This window comes from Nothoprocta perdicaria, unplaced genomic scaffold (genome assembly GCF_003342845.1).
Source record: "Nothoprocta perdicaria isolate Ctin4 unplaced genomic scaffold, notPer1 scaffold_162, whole genome shotgun sequence".
Lineage (NCBI taxonomy): Eukaryota > Metazoa > Chordata > Aves > Tinamiformes > Tinamidae > Nothoprocta > Nothoprocta perdicaria.
In genome coordinates this window covers 1,399,960-1,424,871 of record NW_020454783.1, presented here as the reverse complement: position 1 = coordinate 1,424,871, position 24,912 = coordinate 1,399,960, and the positions used below count along the sequence as shown (strand labels likewise).

At 40.1% G+C, this 24,912-nt stretch overlaps 1 protein-coding gene and 1 long non-coding RNA gene across 2 annotated transcripts in view; one reads left to right on the top strand and one right to left on the bottom strand.

Annotated features, from left to right (window-relative positions):
- Window positions 1–1,923: 1,923 nt before the first annotated feature.
- Window positions 1,924–24,912, bottom strand: part of ARFGEF1 (ADP ribosylation factor guanine nucleotide exchange factor 1) — a 45,478-nt gene continuing 22,489 nt past the window's right edge. Inside the window, exons 18-36 of the mRNA XM_026035595.1 lie at window positions 23,982–24,140; window positions 23,455–23,605; window positions 19,998–20,088; window positions 18,832–18,872; window positions 18,571–18,740; window positions 17,782–17,933; window positions 17,445–17,617; window positions 16,444–16,604; window positions 15,727–15,857; window positions 14,541–14,670; window positions 13,317–13,452; window positions 13,091–13,229; window positions 9,731–9,800; window positions 7,793–7,922; window positions 7,241–7,380; window positions 6,688–6,856; window positions 4,760–4,898; window positions 3,965–4,082; window positions 1,924–3,336 (exon numbers count right to left, since the gene is read on the bottom strand). Coding sequence (XP_025891380.1) covers window positions 3,172–3,336; window positions 3,965–4,082; window positions 4,760–4,898; window positions 6,688–6,856; window positions 7,241–7,380; window positions 7,793–7,922; window positions 9,731–9,800; window positions 13,091–13,229; window positions 13,317–13,452; window positions 14,541–14,670; window positions 15,727–15,857; window positions 16,444–16,604; window positions 17,445–17,617; window positions 17,782–17,933; window positions 18,571–18,740; window positions 18,832–18,872; window positions 19,998–20,088; window positions 23,455–23,605; window positions 23,982–24,140 — 2,565 coding nt within the window. The 3' untranslated portion in view covers window positions 1,924–3,171. The remainder of the gene's footprint in view (window positions 3,337–3,964; window positions 4,083–4,759; window positions 4,899–6,687; window positions 6,857–7,240; window positions 7,381–7,792; window positions 7,923–9,730; window positions 9,801–13,090; window positions 13,230–13,316; window positions 13,453–14,540; window positions 14,671–15,726; window positions 15,858–16,443; window positions 16,605–17,444; window positions 17,618–17,781; window positions 17,934–18,570; window positions 18,741–18,831; window positions 18,873–19,997; window positions 20,089–23,454; window positions 23,606–23,981; window positions 24,141–24,912) is intronic.
- LOC112944202 lies at window positions 14,032–17,237 on the top strand. The gene is made up of 3 exons (XR_003248731.1): window positions 14,032–14,392; window positions 14,530–14,621; window positions 15,766–17,237. It is a non-coding gene; the product is annotated as an uncharacterized LOC112944202 (long non-coding RNA).

The following is a 24,912-nucleotide window of genomic DNA, read 5'->3' as shown; positions in this document are numbered from 1 at the left end:
GTATTGAACTGGCCACAACAGCACCAGCCCAACCACACAAAGGGTCACACAGCTGTCGAGTTGGATTTTGAAGCAAGAAAAACAACCAGGAAAGTTGCTGAATAAAAGCACAGGGTTTTAACAGGCATGAAGCAGAGATGGAAGTACCATTTTTTAGGAGTTCAAGGAACTGAGCCCTGGTCAGGAGAAGCTTTCAGCAGCAGGAAAAAAAATAGCAACAGCAGCAGCTTTCACAGGACGACTGAGCAGCCCTCCTCAAGCACCTGCCCTCATCCTTGAAGGCCGCCGCAGGCTGGAGAGAGATGGGTGATTTTCAAGGCTGCCTGTTTGTTGCTTGGCTTTCCCGTGGGCTCAGCCTGCTCCTGACCCCTGCAGCCTGCCGCAAGTTCTGCTTGTGCTTCCCGTGAGTTTCTGGCTCATCTGTTTGCTGGGAAATCAGCCTAAAGCAGAGGCTTTCTGGCTGCTTGATTCTGGCTGCTTAAAAAGGGAAAAAAGAAATCCCACATATTTTAAACAGGAGCAGGGACAGTGYCCTTGCTGCTTGCACTTTTCTCCTGCTTTGCCAGCTGCCCCCCAGCCCTCGCCCTTGTGCTGCCTGCGCCCTCCTGCGCTTGCTCCACAAGCTGAAGGCCAGGGTACAGGCACTAGTTCCTCTTSGCTTTTTCACACATTAAGCCAGTTCCCTCAGTCTTCTACTTGCTTAATGCATATTGGGCTTTCACCTCTCCATACAAACATCCATCGCCTCTTTTCTTAAGCTCAACTTTAGCCAGCCTAACACTAATCTTTATTTTTCTTTAAAATGTCTCATACACCTTCATCGTTTGGGCCAGSTCTGCTTTTCATCCAGTCCTGGCCCTTCTGCCTTTGCTGCCTTTTACCTTTGCACTGACCTGATGCTCCTGAACTTGCTTCTGACTCAGCTGCCTTCCCTTAGGCAGCCACGATGCTGCTGTGTGGTGCTGTGTGTTTGGTGGCTGCTKCTTCTTGTTTAAAATTTTCTGCTTGCTTCCTCCCTGACCTTCAGCTTTGGTTCATTTTCCTCTGTAAATCCCACCTCAACTGGAGGGCTTTGCCTTGTGTTTAAGCTGCCTCCTCCTATTTAAGCCTGAGTCACCCAAGTGGTCACTTCCTTTCCAAGCTGCAGCACTGGGGTCTCCTCCCTGCAGAAAGGAGAACAACTGAAGAAAGAGGCACAAGAGAAAAGCACAGCCATGACCTAGGAGAGCATCTGCTTCCCCTTTCCCCAACCTCAACAGCTGTTTGTTAGGGCTCTCCCATTTATTAGTAAGGCAGGGTAGGAGACCATTATGCTGTAAAAATCATTACTAMGCGAGGAAGCAAGCAGCAGACCAGGAAGGCTTAAACCAGCACTCCTGTTTCTAGTTGCTGGACATGGAACAAGGCAGATAAGTAGGTAACACACATGGAAATGATTTTTAAAGCAGTGCTCTGGCTCCCAGCATCAAGAACCTGCCCATGGTGGGGAGGGAAGAGGAGACCTGAACACAGTTGTGTTCAGCTGCCCTCAGAATTAGCACKGGCCCAGGCAGGCACAAGCCCCAGGCCAGCCCCGTTACAGCGGTTCACGTTGAAAGACACGGATGAAATCCTGGCTGTGAAGAAACTGCTGCCTCCGCCTCCCAGCACCGTTAAATCCTTCCCAGCCAAGGCTGTCTGCCCGGCCCTGCCACCACTGTTCTCTTTATCCCACTTCCTCCTTTTTTCCCCTTCCAACTTAGTCCTTTTCACACCTCCAAAAACAATGGCATTTACTCAAAGGCAGCGACCCCTTCTGCCCACCCCRACCACTGGGGCTCCTTTCCTGGAAGCAGGAGGAGCATGAAAGGCAGGAAAGGAAACTGTAAAACAAGTAGCTGTGGATTAGACTGGTTTTGATTGCACTGATGAAAGAGTTCAAAAACTTTATTGACCTATAACCTGATTAGAATATGCCAGATGAGAACCAAATATTGTACAGAAAGTTGTACAGAATTTTTTTACATAGAAAACTTTACATATCTGTACCATATACATTTTGTCCATCTGAAAAAAATTTCTACATCCATTGTAATACAGAATGCTTGACAATCTTGTCTTTAACCATCAGAGCACAATTCACAGTATGAATACATTTCCAATAAATTTAACCATCCCCAAACCATGCCAGATTTGTTACTTCAATATATTCAACATTAAATTCTGTACATAAGAGTGAAATCTACATCAAACAAAAAACGTGTGACAGCAGACACAACCTCGACTTGTTTGCAGTGATTCAAGTTCCAGTCCTCGAGGGATCATCATTTCAATGGCTCGTTATATTTAAAAGCCCTAAAACAAGTATATTACAGGTAGTTATGTCAGTCGTGATATTTCTATCTCTGTTCTTGACAGCAACACTAACTGCTGGGCTACAMCAGAAYGAAACAARAAAGAGAAAAAGAAAAAATAATCACAACCCCAAAAATAAACCCAAACTTCTAGTGCATTTGGTAAACAATAAAGTGTTATGGGTTTTCAGCAAATCAATAATACAGAAATAAAATAATTCAGGAAGAACTGTATAGTGTTAAAGAGTTTATATTACAGACCTGCATCTCTGTACATTTTTCACAGAAAGATGATTACCAATGTCTCAGACAGCCTGAGTGTGCAAAAATCTTTGAGTATCAGACATAGTTGCTAAATATCTTTTACCATGAACAATAATTTCCATTTTCTTTTTACTATAAACATTTTATCCTTCAAAATACAGCTCTCCTGAGTTGTACTTCTTGCAGAAGCTCAAGCCTTTCACATATATAGTTCTTTGGGTACACTTTCCTTTCACGCCCGCCACGACCGTCTGTCGCTCTGCTGCTGTCTAGGACAGTACAGGTGASTACTGCAGCCCGTGCTGACAGGAGGACTGTGCTAAAAACTGGCTCTGCGCTCGGCAGGAGCCAGGGGTGGGAAACCCGGAGAGAGAATCCCCCAGGAAACACAGGGACTGGAGTGGCGCAAGCCTTCAACACAGCTGCAAGCATCTGTACCGTCAACCCGGGGGTACACGCTGCCCTACAGAGAGGCCGTTTCAGGGACATYCACACACAGGGCTCAGCTGCCCGGCCCTTTTATTGAGCTGAGGAACACAAACTTCTCAAGAGAGCAGGGCCCGGGCGCCCGCTGCTACTGGCGGCCCACTGCCGCCTCTGGCTCCGGCGGCTGCGCTATCTGGAAGACGACGCCGATGCGGAGGAAGAAGCGCCGCAGGACGGCCCGCAGCTCCGGGATGAGCTCGAACTGCATGATTTCACACAGCAGCGGGTAGTAGAAGGACGCGTGAGCCTTGAACTGCGCAGGGGAGAGCGGGGAGGAATAAGAGTGGTGTAGTCAGCACCCAGCCTGTTACACACAAGCAATTTTAAAGGCTCTGCCAAGCCAATGCGGGAAACCCACAAAGCCATGAGCAAAACAAGCTTGTAACTGAAGCTGGCAATGCCACAATAAGGCTGAGAGCTCTGCCATGTTCTGGCAAATTGTCAGTGACTACGCACAGATCTTTGCTACTCCTTATTTAAATGTGATCTTGCAGTTAGTCCTGTGCACTTAATGTTTACTTCAGTAAAGTTCTGTCAGGAATAGAAGATCTAAGTAGAGGTGCTCTGTAGTGCAGAATTGCACAGAACAAGCCGTCATTTCCAAACATTTCAGATAAAATATCAGCCATTAATCCTTTTCCTCAGTAGGGAAGATGTAAAAATCAACTTAACTTTGTGAACAAGTTTAGCATCTTCRTATTTTCTCAGATACAATGTTGTTTTATCACTGTACACCACAGCCTCCTTCAACAGAGATCATTTTGGTCTACATAGCAGTAACCTTTAAAATTAAGTACACAACTGCATGCAAAAAAACCCTAGTCTGCAACTATTTGTTTATTGAATCACTGCTTTAAACAGTGTTTTGAACAGTTACTTACCCTTTCATCACTTATCTTAAGGACTTTAGTCAAGAACAAGAGCAGCAGGTTAGTCCAGGCTTCTCGGTGACTTTCGGATGTAAGCGTAAGGAAGTAGCTGAGCGCCTCGCTGCAGACACTGCAGAGGGAACACACAGAAACTCTGCACCTAGCCTTYCATTTTGAGCCCTGCTCCAGAGAATGAACTTTGGCTTTGTGCCTATGCCCCCGGGTGGAGGCCTGGTGGAGAGCAGCACTGCGGTGATTCTGCCCAAGGCAAACCACGTGCTTACAGACGTGACTGCACTGTTTACACGCGTACTCAAAGCGCATCAAGTGCTCTCAGAGGAGTGTTAAAACACAAGTGGCAGAGCCATCCATGGACTTGAGCAAGAAAAACAAAATCCTCATGTTGATGCAACCAGGTGGTTCTCCAGCTCTGCTCCTTGGTGTATAAATCTTAAAATAGCTCCACAGCGTAACTACCATTGGTAGCTTTGAGCTCTCTTTTACTCCAACACTTGCCTGACACATTTTGTAAGCTGAAAACACTCAACTGAACCTTAGTCTTCAAAGTGATCAATCAATAACCACCATGCCAAAAGTTTCCATGTGCTCAGCAGCTCCTGCAGGGCTGTGCCTCACTTCTGCAGCTGGGAACAAACAGCAGCAGCCCCTAAACTGGCTGAGGTTACTCAGGTGATGGCTGCTTTTCTTTTTGGAGAACTCTACCCATACCCCGCCACCCACAAGCTGCAAGAAAGAAGGCAGAAACTGCCCCAAACAACAGAACCTGCTCAGCTGTGTGGATCTTACTTGAGCAGCCTCTGCTGGACCTCCTCCCAGGCGCTGCTCCGGCTCTCGTCCACGTACATGCGGAAGAGGATGCGCAGCCCGCAGGCCAGGCTGCTCGTCTCCTGCTTCAGCAGGTTGGGCTTCGACTTCCCTTTGAAGCCTACAGAAATGCACAGTGTCCATTAGGGGTTTCCTTTTTCAGTTGTACCTGAATTGTTTTCCCTTTCTTCTGCCTGCAGGCTGTTAGAGGCAGCACCTTCTGTCTTTTGTCAGCACCCTCAGTGCAACGGAGCACGGACAACATTTAGCCTATGAACATGCACCAGGCCAGCGTGTTTTGCATCTGCTTTCTGCAGGCCTTCAAGCAGCTGTAAACCTGTATGACAATGACATGACTGAACAACAGAGAACCTCACTGCACAACGTCTTAGCTTGCTTGTGAWAGGAACTTTTGACAGTCCTTGATAAATCTGGGCCTTAGTTTACCCAGCAGTGTGTGTAGGGGGGTGGTTAAAGCTGCAACTGATGCTGCTGACTTGCAGAAAAGCTTGAACTAGTGACAAAAAACAGCTGATAGGTAACTTGAACCTTGCAGCTAATACCCACGTGGCCAAGGCAGCCACTGCAGCTATAATCCAGCCACAGTAGCTCCCCTCACCCTCCGACACCCAGAACGTGAGTTCAAAGGACAAGCTGCCCTCGTGCAGCTAGAGGTCCATCTAGATGAGAGCTTCAGGTGGTGAAACTGCTTTACCAAGCACCACCTGCACTCGAGAAACCTCAGTGTTTGTTTGGTGCCTGCTGGAATATGAAGAGTGGGTGATCACCCTCCTATCCAAGATGGGCTTCCAGGTAACTTCTGTTGGATGTTTCTGGTGCAATAYGGAACAGGTACTTCCAAAACCCAGCATCTCAGGTAGGGCTATAATACAAGTGAAAATTCRCAGGGCAACATAAACCCACTCTGGTTTTGAGCGTTTGAGATTACAACCGAACATGCCTGAGGCTGGTCATAATAAATCATAAATCATTTTAAGTTTAGATATGAATGGGAACTCCCATGATTAGAATTATCTGCCATTACAGTCATTAGGTCACAGCTACTCAATAGTTGTATATTGTACAGTTGTAATTTATTGTTGTTGCACACAACAAACCTTACTGCRGAGGCCTAACAGCCAAGCTGACAACTGCGATGGAGGCAGAGGAACAGTGAGCAATAAAATTCTTAAATCTGAGTGGAGTCCTGCCAAGGGATCATTACGTTTCGAAACACAGCTACAGGGTAGACTGTTTTGGATGTTTTTGCTGAAAGCAAACACTAAGAGGCTACTGTTTCCAAAACTGCTACTGCGTGAACACACAGGATCATTAAACTGAAATTACTAAGAGAGCTCTACACTAGCAAAAAGCATACTTAAATATTTATATGACCCCACTCAAGATGGTTTTTGTGTATGCACATATTCATGGACTAAAGAGGTTGCTGCATATTCATGCTATGCATTCACTGTTAAAATATTCATGTAGCTGACTTTGGTGCAAAGAATAGATTAAATCAGAATACCACAAAGATTCATTTTCCAACAGTTTCAGAGAATAGCACATATTTTACTCATACATTTGTGTGCAAAACAATTCCCCAAACCAAATAAGCTTTTGAGGTTGTGTTTCTGCAGCTTCCATGTACAAGACTCAGAATTATGGCAGGGGGTCAGACTGGCTGCTTTACACACTGAAAAGTAAACCAGTGAAACCTTAAGTTTTGTGAAATGGAATAGATATTTGACCTGTACAGATGAGGTCTCCTTCCCCTAGGGATTCCAGGGTTATAAAATTATAGCTTGACATTCAATACCACATTCAGCAAAGTAATTTTCGACCTTTTCTTGGGTCAATTCAAAGCACAGTAACACGTTCCTGAAAAATATTTCTCTGAACTGACCTACCTGCTTTCCAGAGAGCAGTTCTCTGCTCGTTGTTTGAATTGAAAGCTTTAGCAAATCTGTGAGACTCCAGCAGACAATCAAGAAGTTTGAAAAGTTGCTGTGAGGTTAGAAACCGGTACATCCCTTGATCTTGTGTATCCACGTGAACATCAAAGTCTACTGCATCTCTCTAAAACGAGATTTCAACAGTCAGAATTCACAACTGCCTTCAGTAAGATACTGTGATAACTCAATCCTACCTTGCTTTCATTTGCAGCTGCATTTAAACTTAAAGTTGCACTAAAAGTTGCATCCACATTCCAATTACCAACATTTCTGGAGCAACACCTATGTTTGAACTGCCACAGTGTTCTGCCCCTGCACAGCAAACCCATTTTAATGAAAGATGTGGAAGATCTCAACACAGCCTGGGGAAAATTCTCTAGCACTTCTAAAAATTATAAGTTGGCAAGTGCTACAGGTACATGTGAAAATTAATCTACTACATCTATAAAAAGAAAGAAAGGAAGGAAGGAAAAGCTGAAAAGCTCACTCGTAACTGCCTTTTACTTACTTGTGCTGCTGCTAGATTCTCTGCATCCTCCTTTTTGCTTGTTGCTGGGAAGAACACAATATTGTCGATAGTCTGAATGAGCTCCAGCTGTACAACACACTTGATCAAAAGAGCAGCAAACAACTTCTGCTCTGGAAATTCTTCAAATGAAGAAACAAAATTCTTGTTAACTTAAAGAAATTTTATACTTCTCTTTTTAATCTCCTCTTAAACTTACCCCAGAATAGCTTAACTTCAGGTACATTCACAAACTAAACCTGAAATACACCCATCTAAATTAGTCTTCTAAAACCAGGACTGATCAGTCTGTAAATTAGCAGCTAAACTCTGGATTTTTGAAGTATAGGTCAAAAATGTGGACTCACAATAGTCCGAAGGCAATATTCATACTACATGGAGGCAAAAAGGTAACCAGTGCAATTTTCTCCACATAGTATTTCTAAAATTACAGTTGGGGATACAACTAAAGACATCAAACATTTGCTAATTAACACTCTTAACAGATGCAAAATATCAAATATATAAAATATCAGACCATCAAGAAACACTCACTTGCTGTTGGTCTGGTTTTACTCATTTCTTCAGCCAATGAGGACCCTGCAGCAGGCTGATAAGAACGTCCATCCGAAGATCTAGGCGGAATAGAATCATGGATATCTACCGACTTCTGTGAGACAGTGTCCTGAAAAGAAAGCCAAGAAATTACCTTACAGAAAACTTCAGTAAATTCATCTTAAATAATGTTGTGCTCTTCATGTTTAAGACAGTTGCTATTTCTGCAATCACTTTTGCATGCGCTTTAGTGACACTCAATAGCAGCATTCAAGAAAGGCCTACTGAAAAAAGGCCTTACTAGAAAAAAAATGAAAACTGGTACTCCACTGGTGAAGCTGGACACCGAGCTGCTGAAGGACAACTCCAAACACCAGAAGCTGTTATCAGACTGTGATCTTTGCCCACTTTTAGCTCCTTAGAAATCTGGAGGCTCCTGCTAGTATGTTTAGAGAAGTACTGCAGGAACTTGCCACAGAAAATGGTTGGGATGGGAGGCAGGGGAAAAGTATGTGCCGAACTTTTTATTTGTGTAAAAGCAAAACCCCCCATGACAGCGCTGCTTTCCTTTGGAAAAGCGACCACTGGACAGAGGCAGAAGGAATTCACGTGATTTATTACAAAGAGCTTTATCATTAACTCCAAAGCAGTCGTACAGAGCAGTTGGTGTCCCTTCCAATAACCCAGCCTTCCTACCKGTGTTTGTTCCACAAATGCAACTGGAGCTTGCACACTAACACACCGCACTGGCTGCTAGGGAGGCTGAACCCCAGGCACACAGCTCCTGCAAGGCTCATATCAACCCGCCACACCAGTAACAGSAGCCAGACTTTTCAAGCTTCTCTTTGCTAAGTATACACTTTTAATGTATGATATTGAAGATAGTATTATGTCTGCAGATAATATAAAGCTTATTTGAACTATCTGAAGAAAAAAATAGATGGACATATCTAACTCTKTAAAAAATGCATTTTGCCAAAAGAAAGCATCCAAGATACATCTCTTTTAATACTATTTATTATGCAAGTTCTGTTATTTTTTAAGTTGTAAAATGTCTTTTTATAGTGAAAACAAGAAAGATTTTCTTGAAAACTTACATGTTAAACTAGCTCAACGAAAAGAAATCTTGCAGTACATTCACATTCACTTAATGTATTTGGCACTTTTGCTATCACGTACGACATCAGCAGATCAGAACTGCGCCAAGCATTAAGTTACACTGATGGAAAACAACTGTATAATGGGCACTGGCCACCACAGATGTTTACATTCTAAGTAAATTAAATTAACATTTGCATAAATGGGGGTAGGTGATCTCTTAGTAGAAATGGTTTTGGTCCTTTTCACTGTACAATTTCTTACCAAATGCTTCAGTAACCTAGAAGGAACAATCTTCTGCCATTAATCAAAAGCTAAACTAATTCTCAGCAGCAGCCAAGGGCTGTCACTTATGGGCAAATTCAAAGTTCACATTGCTTTACTCTATGAGTGACACAGAATCYGAAGGGTATACATATTTTCAGTTTTATATTTATGTGAATTTGGGTTACCAGTGAAAATTTGAAATACAGTAAAATTCCTACATCTCTCTGCCTCCAGCCTTTTATCACCATGAAAATGAATATTAAACAAACCTCTAAATACAGTATCACCTTTGGTAAGGACCCATCAGACACAGGCCATTACCTAGCGTGCACACACGCTGGCTCACAGATTCTGCAAGCCCACTTCAAATGCTGCAATCCTCACTTTGCTTTCTCAACCCCTTGGCAATTTTTATCAGTAAACAGTAATTTATCTGGAAAAAGAAACATTTCCATCTAAGCCAAAACTAAAACATGGGTTTAAACTGGCGTATGTTCCATTTATTTCACATTACAACGTATTTCGAGCAAACTCTTGCATGTTTTTGAACTGCTTTTTGTTTTACCAGCTTACCAGTTTTTCTCTCGCATCAGAGGGAGATACAGGGCCAGTCTCTCCACCGCTGGGTCGCCAAGTCAGCAGCCTTGAAAACACAGAATGAGCAGAAAATTACACATTTGGAAATATGTATCAAAACAAATATGGTGTCTTTTGAAGTTAAATTAATAGATGATAAACATAAAAAGGTTTTATTTTAGCTACTTCATAAATTAATAAAGAGTAAAATACATATATTTTATCCTTTTACACATACTAATAAAATTAAGAAACTGATTTTCTGAACTTCAATACATCTGCCAATTGCCTTCGATGGACAACTGCCTCTGTGGAGGTGGATTCGTTTTCCTCTGAAACATGAGAAATAGGGTTTTGGGCAAAGTAATAGTACTTCAGTGCAATTAGTGGGTCTTAGTTTCTGTCACATTGCCTTAAACTTGATTTGGAAAAAAGAGCGAGTCTCCCTTGGCTAAACAAGTGGGAACAGCCGGGGATGTTTTGCCATGCCCTGCATTTGCAGGATGTTCCAGCTCTGTGGTTCCTCTGGGCATTTCCACTTAACATTCGTTGCTATAATCAGGTGTCAAGGCAGGGGCAGCATTTCTGAGCTGCTCCCTGTTCTTTTCTAGCACCTTGCTGTCTTGAGGATCTTGGCCTTAAGCACAAAAAAAATTCAGCATTAATTGTAATTTATTAAGGCTGCCTTTACCTGCCGAGAATTGAAGGGAATTGGAAAAAACAGCCTAAGTGGTCTCATCATCTCTGTTCTGTCACATCCTTCACTACAAAGGGAGGCTGAAGTTATTCTCGAGTAGGATCTCAAACCCTTTAGTGGGCATTTTTGGAATAAATCCTTGGGCTGCGTGAGGAAATGTTTGAAGGATGTTTGTGCCTGGGGATGCTGGGCGAGATCTTCCCGATGTGCTAAGGGTCCTAAGCTCACGGCACACTGACCTCTCAAGCCCATTAAACTAAGACAAATTGGAGATAATCCTAAGAAAATCTAGAGGTGTGTAGCAAGATAACAAATAAAGCAAAAATGACAACATCAAAGAAACAAACTGCTTCCTGAAAGCTGTCAGGACACAAGGCTACCTTGCAGAAGCAGCTGCAGATTACTCCCGGTCAGACGTTGAAGTCACTCTAATTTTTTTTCATACTATAAAGTTTTCTGCCACAGGAGGCATTGGGGATAACAGAGGAGGCAGCAGATGATGGATTATTGTAATTAGTACAAGTCACCACATCAAATCCCTGCTGCTCCCCATGACAAGAAGGCATTCACGCTGGCCTCCTCAGCACTAGCAAGCCAAGATTTTCCCTCACTAAGCTTCAAGGGGCTTCCAAAAAAGTTGTACAGTGAGCAGAAACTAAAGAAAAAGTAGAAACACAGAAACTATTAAAATGAAAGTATCTGGATGCTCTCCATAAGTCTCTTCCAACCTCAGCCACTCTGTGATCTTCCCCTCAGTGACGGATAGTGTGGGTGGTTACAGGAGTTTAGGGTTTTTGAACACACAGTCCTGGCCCTGGTTGATGCAGCTAATTGAGTGCAGAGTTTTTCAGAGATGGAAACAGTATCATTACCTGGCTCTGTCTCGCTCTGCAAAAAGATAATTTGTGAAGATGAGCAGCAGCAAAAGCTAGTGCTGCAACTAAAGAACGACTGGAGGCAACATGAAAGACCTTATATTAAGGGAGTATGTTACACAGTACCTGCAACATGCTTTTATTTTTTTTTTAATAAATGCTGACAAAATAGATGCAACTATACCTGATCAGAGAAATAAAAGAATACAAGGTGCCACTAAAAATTCTAAGCGAAAACCTGCATATTCGTGTTAACATAATTTCTCCTTGCCTACTTAACAAGCTGTAGCTTCAATAAAATATGGTCCAAGTCAAGAGACTGGTTTGGGTAGTTTTGGGTTGCCCACCTAGTATTTATAAAAAAGGAAACACTTCATGAGGAGAAAGGCAGCTGATGACACATGTTTAAGGAAATACTTTGCACGTGAAGCCCAGAAGAGATGGACTTCACTCCTGCTAAGCTGGAAATCTCTCAGAAATACAATGGAAATAGCACGATGAGTGAAGTTTTAAAAAGGGCTTAGAAGGATCAAAAAGACAGTGAGAGAGAAAGAAAGAACAGAAACTTATGGAACATGTTGGATACGATCTCAAGATGACTATCCTGCTTGAAAAGTAGAAGTGCCATAATAGTAATATGTATCTCAAAGCAGAAAGAACTAAGGACAACAGAGTTTTGAGCATGTCAGAAGACGAGCATCTTCAAAATGCTTCTACAAAACAGTTTCTAATAATCAACTGTAAGAAGACTCAGGAGCAAGAAATTTTGAGTACCGGTGGAAGACGAAGAAAATGTTCAGCAGGTGTTTCCTTTAAAATTCTTCTAGTAAGGAACATACTAAGTTAGGTCTAATTCGATTGATCTTTTAGCTCCAGAGATCTGGTTTCAAGTTTTACTCTTGAAAAATGCCAAAAAAAAAAAAAANAAAAAAAAAAAAAAAAAAAAAAAGCAGCTAACTCCCAGATATCTCATCTTTCAGGAATATCAGGATATCAGGAAGTAAAGGCTATGCACGAAGTCACGGACACAAGATGACCATTAATGTCACAATTCGACATTGAGAAATGCCTCGATTTCAAAACAGGCCATATTTTAACTTGGTAAGTTTTAACTTTGTGAGGGTGGAATAGCGGGAAAATTCTATTCCTCAGTAATGCTAGAAGTGATTTCTTGTTACTCTGCTCCATGACGTGTGTGACACATTATTAAAAAATACTAGGGCTTTTTTCAAAGAAACTTTAAATTAGAGGTAGGTTGAACACAATGACAATTACCAAGCATGGAGGAGCATGTTCAAAAATAATTTAGGATTTAAATAAATATAGGATGGAAATTAGTCAACCACAAAGTCTTAAATTAACAATATTATTGCAATATTCCAGTTCACATTTTGTTGAAAAATAGACTGCTTTACGTGTAATTACAAATTGCAAAGTCTATCAATGGTATTATTCTGCTAATCAACAAAACGACCAGAGATCAGATGGTCTGAGATGAGATGGTTTCTCAAAAAAGCCACCCCTTTTGAAGTTGTACCAGGTTACAGTATTTCTTTGCTCACCTCCTGTGTGGCATTTCTAGTTTTTAATAGGAGGAAGACATAATTAATCATTATGCTCCAGAAAAGACCACGTCTATTTAGCCTGCTATTAGCTAAACAGCCCAACAGAGTGTAAGTGCTTTTTGTTCCCCCGCACCTAGTAGAGCGATCCAACAGTTTGAAATCCACAACCACCATTTATCTAAACTACGTTACAAAGTATGAGTATCGACAGTCCTCTTACGCATGAGGGATGGTAGTTTTGAAAATATCCAGCATGCAATTGCAAGTCTTATCCCAGATTTCTAGGGTAAACTTTTCGCCATTTAGGATGACAACATTCTCCAAACAGTTTGTACCAGACCGTGCTAGTTGTTCATTGTCTGRAAGAGACAAACAGCGCATGTGTTTATTCGCATTCAACATGGCAAAATGTTAGCTTTGTTTAATGTAAGTTGGTACAGTCCTACCTTGCTGCACACACCAGTACAGCTGTGCAAATATATCATCCAAAAGAACATCACTAAGTACTTCTAAATACTGCGTGAATACATCACATATTGCATAAAGTGCATGATTACAAGTAGTTGTCATCCATTCAGCTTTCTAGGAGGGGAAAAAAGAAGCAACAACATTGTTTCAGGTAAGACTTGAGCACTTTTACGTATTACAGATTTTAGGACATGCCTGCCTGCATTTATACTACATATATTTAAACAACTTTATTTTTTTTTGCTTTACTAACAATCAGTATCATCATCCAGATACTGACATGAAACTTTGTTCTACAAACATATAACATCACCACATGCGGGCAAATAATTATTGAGATCAGAGAGCACAACTGACAAGTACTTACCACATGATACACTAAACTTATTGAACTCAGTGCCTGAATTAACTCTGTATTTTAACACCAATCTGATTTCTTTGGGTCTTTCAGGTATTTTCCACAGAATAAAATTTTAACAAATGCAACCTGTCTTTTTATAAACAGAGCTGAACAATTTGATCAGACTTCTAGTACTAAAACAGTAATTTATACTTTAATGCTTCCAGGAAAATCTGACACTGTAGTGCCTGCAGCCTCAGAAACACAGGCAGAGCCTGTCTTGGCGACGACAGGACATGAGGTTCTGCAGCTTTTCTAAACCCCATTTGTTTTGCTTTCTTGTCAGGACAGTATGTGTTTGGCTGGTCATAAGGGTGCAAGGAAAGCAGGCTGCTTTTTATATTCAAGTCAGGACCAAGTTTTGAACAAGCCGTTTCTCAGCTCTTCCAAGTGTGACCTCACTTCTGATTACAAGTGTCATTCCATCAACCTTGTTGCMACTAAATGGCTGTACAAGAGATTCAAGACACATCAGCTTCGCAGTTCTGCTCACAACCCCCAATTTAAAAGATGCTGTGCCTGGTGCTAGCCTGTTGCTCACCTGTCCTTTTACACGTAGTGCTTGAAAAGGAAAAGGAGACACTACCTTGCAGAGAACACTCCAGAAGAGACTACTTTTTAGAAGAAACTACTGAATAAAACACAGTAAGGCAGGTAAGGCAGGTGGCTGACCAYGCACGTTGCAAGGGTTTCTTTATATTAGGTGGTAAGAGCTATTACTCATTACTCAGATTTTCTATTRTAACAATAAAACTTTTGCAAATTTTTCCCCCTCCCTTCCATTTTTTCAGCCCCCTCTCACCTCAGTCTGCTGTTCTGGCAGTTTCATATTGTCAAATATCCTGAAGACAATTCTAAATAAATCTTGCCACCAGTGTTTTTCGTAAGTATGGCCATATGTCTTCATTATTTCAAACATTACTGTTAGGCCCCTGAGAGAAAAAAAGAGAACAACATATAATGGAAAACTATAAAAAAGTATACAATAGACAAAGTGTGTGCAGCTAGAACTGGACTGTTAAAATTACCGTTAATAATATTACACATTGATCTGGACAAACACACTAAGTAGAAAAATTATTTAAAAAATATATACACTTTCAATAGTCACAGGCAGTACATGGAACATTTTGAGAATTGTGGTCATTTCAAATTAAAAATACAAATAAAATCTAAGTAACAAGAGTTTTGAGGTAAGTTAACAGAGCTCTAAAAATGAGTATTAATCTTCTCTGACTATAGAGGGGCTTTAGATGCAGAGGCTRCATCTAGACATGTAAGTTTAAAATTGTATGTATCCAGACAAATGCCATAGAGAKGATTAGAGTTGTTCCTACAAATATACAGATGTGAATATTAATCTAATTTAATATYTGATTTAAAAGGAAAGACTTAGTGCATATTGTTTAGTTGCACTTGACCTACCATATCAAAATAATATTTAAGCGTCACCAAAGTTAAGTTGACTTTTACATTTTATTGTGTTCTATATATAAATTGTCCTCCATCTGACACGAAGTACAAAGTTGAGCTGTTGTACATAAGTTGTAAATTAGTCACAAAGAGTTGCTATATTTCAATTTACTTAAGTGTTAGGTTTTATACCTTTATAGTTATTCACCCTAAATAGGTGCTAAAGTGTTTAGAACATTCACTTTTTTTTAAAAAAGTACTTATCTGCTTAACATAAGGCAATTACAGACAGAYAATTTTAGAATGTATTCTAATGGATGGTAGCTTAAAAGTTTTAAATGTAGAGAACACAGATTTAATTTCTGTATTTCAGAATCTGTTTAAAAGTTACTTTTTAAAAGTCCGCTCTTCAGCTAAATTAAATATACAACTCATATATAACTATATAATTTAATAATATAAACTCAACTACATATGTGAAACTTAGGCTGGGTACATTTACTGAGTTAGTTATTTCTCCTTTAAGAGTGTAAAGCAAGCCTTTTAAAATGTGAATTACAAATACTGATTGTTACCTGGTTCTTACATCTAATTTGCATCTATTGATGATACAGGACAACTCAAATAGAATTGGGAACCATCCTCTCACCCACACTCTGTCTTCAGGAGCTACGTTCATATCATCACTCGTGTATTCCTTGAAAGCCTTCAGAAGCAAACACAGCGTTATAGAAAATAAAGGCATCCGATGCTCAGCCAGAAGTGTGAACGTTTTCAAAATAAAACGTAAGTTGGATTGCAAACAATTACTGCTATGGTATGAGTGTTATAGCATGATACTTCAAGTGAGCTGGCAATCCAAGTAATAATACTGGGAAATGAATTGTTATTCAGAGTAATGTTTAGTCCATCATGAAAAATGGACTTTGAAAATAATAAGCTAGAGGCATTCAAGTATCTTTTAAGGAGATAGAGCATTTTCACTTATGACATTATATATTTGCTAGCAATGTTTCTGAGCAGAGAACAGATCCTGAGATGTTGCTCTTAAGCAATTCTCAAGGAAGTTAGCAACCAGATGAACTGGGGGAGGAGGGAAAAGGAAACAAACAAACAAAAATGTGCCAATACTTCCAAAGCCCGTGGCATTTTATACCCGTGCTCCTTCTAAATTAAGCATATTCCTCATTAATCTCCAAAACCTGAAGTGAAKCCAAAAAGGCAAGTAATTTTCCCCATTATAAAAGCATTGTTGATTAAAGCACTTGGGATTGAATGAATACAGACTATACCTGAGGCCGATCCGACACGTATTTTGCGCAGTGGCGAATGAGGCGGATCGCTTCCATACTGGTATCTGGAAATGCTGCATTGCAGGCAAATTCAGACAAGCACTTAACTGCATCCTGGAAAGAATCTATGGTTGCTGGGAAGTGCTTTTCAAAGACAATTGCTGTAAGAAAAGGGTGGACAGAAGGAGTAAAAAAAACTCCAGTTATCTTAAGGCAGTTTTTAAAATTATAAATTCTAATATGAAATCATTGYACCAGAAGTCTGCTCAATGGATCGACCCTGTCAAATTGTTGAGTATTAATAAAGAGTAGAACAAGACTGTTCCATGAAATGTCACCTCAAGGGCATCCAGGTAGAATATAACTCAAAGGAGGGAAATTTTATAATTAAGAAAAGCCTGCTGCCTTATTATAGCATCAAATCTGTGTGATTAAAGAGAGCTAGTTAGCACACTGTGTTTCACCAACAAAGGGTCTTCTCTCAGCAGTGTGGTCCTGCTGCTTTAAGTACTCACATTCAAGGAATTAAATATTCTTAATCCCAAAGCTGAAATTGCTTGAGCAAGTAGCAGAGGCTGAGAGAAAAGATTCTTTATAGCACTTCAAAGTTAGAAGGCATAGATTATGATGGAGAAAAATCACAATCCCACCTSTTTTAGCATTTCTTACTAAACAGAGCTCTAGACAAACACTGAACAAACGATTGCACAAAATTATTTCTGGAAAAAAAACCCAGAACTTCCTAAAAGAAATTGAATGCAGCAAGTAAAATAATGCAAGATTTGAATGATCTATCTTTAAAATACTTTAAATAGGCAAAAATTTTAAAAGGCAAGACAGATGACAGCAATCTTGCTGAATTATCCTCACAAATATTTTCAAAGAGGATTGTTCAAAAAGTATAAAATATGGGCTCTAAAGCAAGCAAGGTTCACTCTGCAGGCTGCAGAGTCAGAAGAATTCCCGCTTCCACTCTAGCCATGAAGGCCACCAATACTCACTGACAATGTGTCCTGTTGTCTGGAAGGCGAGCTCCACTATACTTTCATCCTGATCTGAGGCAGCCAAATGAAACACTGAAAAAATGTTTTTCCAGCCTGAGCGAATGTTAGCAGCTTGGGAATTCACCATCTGTGCAATACACCGCACAACCATGTCTCGAATGGTAGGAGACCTAAGTTAAGATGATAACAAACAATAATTGCTTCAATTAAAATACGTAATCAATTCGAATAGCATCTTTCAGCAGCAACTGATTTTACAAAAGCAGCTTGAAACATTAATTGAAAAAGTCAGTGCTTACGATCCTGAGTGATTCCTTTAGTTTTATGTTATTACCTGTTTCTCTTCATTATATGTTCAAATGGTCTTAAGAAGTCCTTCTGGAATCGGAAATTTGCAAGTTCTCCCTTCTCCAAGAACTTCATTGAGAGTTGCCTTAATGAGTCTACTGCAAAAATAGCCACATCTTCATTGGGATTGCAGCCAACCTGACATGTAAGCAGAAACTTGTAAGTTTGCTTTGGGATTCCTCACGGTTTCAGCACAAGCCTGGTGCATTTTTGATAATGAAGATCTGAACGGCACTGGAAAACTTTTAAAAATTAGAGACTAGTAATAAATAAGACTTAAGTCACCCAATTCTTAATCTCTGCCCAATATCAACTGTATTCTGTAACATTTTAGCATTTAAAGCTTCTTAAAAATAAACAAGCAGTCTAGAGARACTTCAAAATGCTGCATTAAAACTACATGTCATATCAGGCATTTATATTCTGTGTAGTTGATTGAGACTTAAACAGGAAATAGCCTCATATCCCAAACTTCTCTCAAACTAACAAGAATACATAACAACTTAAAGGCAGCCAGTTTCACATGGGTCAAGGTAGAAATAACTTCAACAATGTTCATTCCTGCTTTTACATTTATTATGTTTGGAATTTGCACTTTTTCACCGACCTTTTAACTTCAATGTTATTTTCCTGTTTTAAAGTATTTACAAATAAAGACAGAAAAAACAACATAATTCAGGTACGTGCAAGTTTCTTCTTTAAGAAGAAATGGATCAAAAMATTGTCTAAATAAAATTTGTATTAATAATTCAAGAAGTATAATTATGAGGGATACCTTATTAAAATGATCACCAATAACTTCCCAGATTCTAGACCACTGTAGCCTTATTCGACCCATGTTGTAGTAAGAAATCTCTACTATCTTCTGCAGACTGAACATTCGAGGGTGGGTAGCAGACAGCAGTTCATCCATAGATACAGCACAAAGCCAGCGGACAAAATCCACTGTTAAACAATCAAAGAATTTATTTTAGTATTTTTTCAAAGTCACCACAAAGYTGCTTTGTAGTTTACAGAGAAAAAGATTTAAACTTACCAATTGCATTGCCATCCAATCGTGTAGATCCTGTAAATATTCTGCAAAGTGCAGTTTAACAGATTATTACATTTTCTAAAACAAGGCATCCATTAAAAATGGATGCAGAGAGTGTTATCTTTATAACCCCCCCCAACTACTTTTATTTATTTGAAAMGGATTAATAACCACAGCTAAAAGTGAGTGTGGGGAAAAAAAAWGAAAGATTTAAATCATTTCAAATATTTAAAACTGCACCTATGTATGCCTGTGGACTGGGGATGAGCAGTGTTTCCAGTACTATCMACCTATCAGTGAYGGATGAATAATTTAAGTTTCCTATAAGCTGTTCAGCCTGTTCCCAATACAGAAGCCTGAACACTTCAGGGTGCATGCTCTGTATTTGCCTCAACAATTAGCTGCCTGAAAACACTTCCCATTACGAAGCAGGGAAAAATAGTGCCAGCCTAAAAAGCTATCAGGGGCTGGACATTAAGTCTTCAGGCAGTTCGGTGCTGATCACTCTAAGGTAATTTTTACTGAACTGGCATCAACCCTGCTGCCTCTACTCAAATCATGGAGGTGCTTGCAAGGCCTCCCGACAACACCACCCTTCGGCAACGGTGCTGAGGGAGCAAGATCCACTACAACTCATGTGGAATCAGTACTGAGAGACACAAGCTGAGAATTATAACATCTATTAGGCCCGATTATTTCTTGTTGGCATGCGTAAGATTTGCAGAAAGACAGACTGGAACAATAGTTTGGGAAATTTCAGGCACCATCCAGGTAGCCTGGAGGAAAGGAAAGAGTTGGTAACTACATTTAGAAATGGGTCTGTCAATAATCCTCCCTGAACAAATATAATATTTGCTAAGTTATATACATCTCACCAATGAAGATGCATCAGATGGTACCATCTTTATTTTTGCAACTCCTCTGTAATGATTTTTGTATCAATAAAGAGACTTCTTGACTAATTTTCCTTCTCTTCCTTACTACAAACAATTTCTGCTCCATTAAATAGGCACATTGACAAAACAACCCACACCCAACAGTATTTAATATAGCAGAATTTATAGAATAGTAACGCTAAACACTCATATAACTAATAATTTCCTATCCTATTAGATGTTCAAACACTGTTTTAGAAGTTTGCAACGCAAACAGCAAATGTAACACAATACCTGTCTACAGCAACGACGACGCTTTGGGAGCTAGTTTCACCAATGGATTCCTGAATACTTGCTATCTGCTTCCAGTCCACGTTTCCACCAACTGTGGAGGAGAAAATTTGAAAAAGGCATTAAGAGATAACGGAGAAAGGGTAGGGGGAACGGAAGGAAACTCACGTCACCGCCGGTACAACTGAATACAGGTTTAATTCAGCATCAGAACAGAACAATATTAATTTCTCAAGCAGTAGTGCTTCTCAGTGAATTTACTGAAAGTAAATAGCAAAGGACAGGGAATACTGCACGAAGAAGAATTTTTGCACACATTATTAGCGGCAAGTCAGTAAAGCCATCTTGGTATTCCTTTTTTTTTTTTTTTTTTAATCATTCATAGAGAAAAGTTTTCACCAGACCTCCACTTAAAAATAATGAGAGTAACAAAAGTGATTAAAAAGGTAAATGTTTGTTCTGACAGCTAGAAACTGTACCCCACAACTAAAAAGGTCACATAAGGAGCTCCTTAACTTCACAGAGCTACTTTCTAGATGTCATGGCAACCTCTCCCCCAAACATAATGGACAACACAGAAGCATTTTATCATCTTACGATTCTAGGTAAATCTACCTACCCTGTATTCATATTTTCCTAGACAGCATATTACAAAGATTAAGAGGGAACAGAGGAGCAGTTTTATTCCCAAAGCCTTGTTGAGAGGGCAAAGCACCCTGCAGTGCCTGGCGGCCTCCCCGCAGCGTCCGCACCACCTCTCGCTTCCCTCCGCACGCGCAGGGGGCTGCGGACGCCTGGCTGCTCTGCACAACCCACCCACCCCTGCAGCATTTTCCTAGGATATCCATGGRGGGTTCTTCCCACAGAACAGTTAAGGCTGGAAGGGACTTCTAGAGATCATCTAGTCCAACCCCCTGCTCTAGCAGGGACATCCAAAGAATGTGGCATTCAGTCATATCTAGGCGGGTTTGGAAGATCTCCAGAGAAGGAGACTCCACAATCTCCCTGGGCAGCCTGTTCCAGGGCTCTGTCACCCTCACAGGAAAGAAGTTCCTCCTCACCTGGAGATAAAACCTCCTGGGTTTCAACTTGTACCTTGCCCTTTATCCTACAAGTGGCCACCACTGAGAAGAGTTTGGCCCCTTCCTCCATTCACCCACATGTATCAAGCCCTAAGCACCGCTGCAGGACCTATGGGCAATGCTGGAAAGACTGCAGAGACAGCAGATACTCTGGACAGCCATTTATATGCCAACACTTATGAGGTATTTCACAAGCAAACGCAGACAGCTACACAATTCTGCTTTGTTTGCTTCTCACTGCCCAAAGAGGATGGATTTCTGGTTCCTGAAACATGACTCTTTGGATGCTACCTGCTCACAGCAGCAGCTTTTGTCTTCCTAACTGATGGAGAGAAATTTGAGTGGAAGGAAGTTAAACTTCCCAGTTACAACTCCAAATAAAACACTCCGACCAAAGCGACAAATGACAAGGTGCTTATTCCTTTGCTTTCACAAGACAAGTGCCTATGAGATCTCAAATTTCCAAGCAGAAGAGAAATTCTCCATGGCCAGGAGATAACAGAGTGATGAAAATATCTGGATCGTGCACATCTTAATCCTTGTTCAAGTAGTAAATAAGTGATTTTTAAGGTACGAACAACTATTTTGGTGTCAAGTTGTGAACGCTGAAGAAAAAAAAAGAAAAAAAGGGTTGCTTATGCATATGTGATTTTGTAACCCTGTTTGAAAGATGAGGCTCCTACATCACCAGCCTGCAAATTCACTTACTCTAATTACATGTCTGTATATATGGGTACACACAGTAGAGGCTTTTCAGAATAACATAACATAGTTTCAGAGGAGATTGCTAGAAAGCTGCAGTTCCCAAAGGTAATTCAGAATAATCACAGAACGCAAAATTAAAATTATAATATTTGCATTTTGTGTGAGGCAACACAAAATCTAAAAGGAAGAGTTATGTTTCTGGGTTGTATGCATTCGAAATGTATGATTAATGGTCTTCGTAGGGTCAAAAACAGTAGGCTGTGCATCACAGTTAAAAACAAGAACACAAGAAACGAGAGCTAAAACTAGAGAAATTTAAATTCCAAAACAAACAAATCATAAAGTAACCAATTTATGAAGAAGCATTAAAAAAGGGCTCTAAGTTTTTGAAAGCTAAATTCTACTGAGTTAGGTATTTTCCTATAGGATTACAGTGAAACAATTAAAAAAAAAGAGAAATTAGATAAATTTTCATGTGTTCACTGTACGAAATATTTTTATGCATTTAGACATAGGCTACCTTTGTTAGAAATGAAATCATCAGAGAGGAGAAAAAAAAGGGCATATAACAAATACAATTTAGGGACACCTAACTACAGTTTACAGTCTTGAACTACTAATACTTTAAAATTTTWAAGAGCAGCCACTTCAGTCCGGCTGACCAGGCCGCTGGATGCTGACTCGGGAGCGCGCACCCACAGGAGCAGCAGCATCTCCCTATAGGAGCTGCTGGCTCTCCTTTGGCACCTCATGGTGAGGTGAGGGAACACATGGAGTTAGGCCAACAGACAGCACCACAAACAGAAAAGGTCTGGCTACCACCTCAGTGAGGCCTGCTGTAAGGCTAATTTCAGTGAAATTACTATAACTACTTCAGAAAAGCTGCATAAAATACGAAGCTTACAGGGATACAAAGCTCATGCCTGTCTGTGGGTAAAGGTGTTCCCATGAYACTAGTATCAGGCTAAAATCCACACCTGCCTGCAGTCAAATGCAGTTTTACACCCTGGTGTTTCCATAGTTTCATCATATCCTATACCTGTAGGTCTGTCACTGTGTTCCTGTAAGAACACACCTTGAATTTAAGATAGGACCTTTCACTTTTCCAGGATGATAACAGGAAATACATTGAGGTGTTGTTTTTAGAAAGGTTTTCTAATGTTTAGTTTTACTGAAAGAGTTACACTTTTACAGAAGTACATGTTTTTAATTAACTAGACAATTCTACACAGTTTATAAATTCATTAAGTAGATATTTAATCTAGCCCCTTAGCGGTTTGAATGCATGCATTTCTCACAAACATCCATAACAACATGTTTAATCTGCACACACTAAGTTGCCTGTTWGGTAAAGCACTTTGGGACAAAAACTTTGCAATATTTAAATACCTGCTCATACACTCCTAACATCAGTGGGTTCCTACTTAGTCAGCTATGCTTTTAATAGAAATATATGCATTTATTTCTTGGCAGTAAGTCATCCTCTCCTTATGTACACTCTCCCATCCTAGCAACAATACTTAACACAGAACAAAAAACATTCCAGAAATGTCTGTCAAATCCACCACCAAAAGCCACCAAATCCACCACCAAAAGCCAGGCAAAAAATTTCATCAACTGTGCCTGAACAAAGGCCACTGTTAAGTGAAGTAATTAATACTGAGATTACTTACCAAGCCCCAATCCTGCAAATTCATCAGGTGCCTGATCTTTTGTTCCAGTGAAAGAACCTTCCCTGCCACGCACTGTTCCTGAGATGTAGCGAGGTTTTACTCCAGTTCCTATTAACTGTGCCAGCTCCAGTTGACTGATGCATTTTAGAATCTAATCCAGAGAATAAAGAAGTTACTTGACAACAAAAAGTAGCTTGAAATAGCAAATTAAATATTTTTGTAAAGGTTCATCTTTAAAGAAAAAAAATATAATTTCTACCCCCACCCACCACGGTCAGACTAGTGCTTTCAGGCTTCTGACTGAAGTAAAAGTGATTTAAGTACTACAGTGTTTGTCTGCCACTATCCATTTTAAGCTTGGATATGTTTTCCTAATTTAATTTGGTGCATAATGTGCACATCTACCTAAAAGCGGTACCGCAGTGTATGTGGCACGCTGCCGAGGAAGCACTGTGTGCACGTACATACAAACAAGCACATCCGTGTGCCCAAATTCTTAAAAGTTTAAAGACAAATGACTCTTGTACCTCATGCCAGGAGTTTCCTAAGTAGTTTCCATCCGTATGAGCCACTGTGATGAGTGTTTTAATTGTGTCTATATTCTTCTGTTTCATTTCGGTAATACCAGAGCTCACTGTGAGTAAGGTAAACCTTGCTAATGCTTGGACATAGGCATCTCTTTCAAGCTRCAAAAGGGAGAAAGAAAATAAGGTTTGCCTTGTGTATAAGCATTTCCTTAGCTTCTTTCTTGCATTAGAATCAATCTGTTTTTTGTTGTTAACAGAGCATTTCAACCTATTATTAAAAACTGCTCAGAAGCCAACAGATCACATCTTACAGATGAGTATTACAAAACTACCCAAACAGGATTAATTCAGCTTACAAAAATGCTTTCCGTAACAGCAGTTTGCAATAGCAGATGACTGAACTTGATGATCTAGTGAGTCCCTTCCACTGGCCACCTCGTATCTTGATGGCAGATGTTTCCATGACAAACATAAATCAAAGAGACAGTTCTGAGCTCCTAACAGTTTCATTAAGTATGATASTTAATAGTGATAGTTAAGTCAATGAGTGCTTTGCTTTGCCATCTCTACATCTCCACTATTCAATATGACAAATTCCTTCCTTAACATAAAATATTTGAGAAATCCTGCTAACAACCCAGGAAATACTGCAGATATTAAAATACTGAACACTACAATACTATTACAGAGAAAATCTTTTGCTTAGTGCACAAAAGAAATCATTGCATTAAATTTTAGTGCTGATACTACTTACCTTCTCTTCATATAATCGAATTTCCAAAGCTTTCTACATAATGAAGGTCTCCCTTTTATTCCCCATAGTAAGCCAAGAGATTAAARAAATAAGTAAATAATCAGACTCCCTCTACTCAGGAGCATAAAGTGTCAAGTCTGACAGCCAACAGTAGCATCGTGCTGCCTTTTTTTCTTT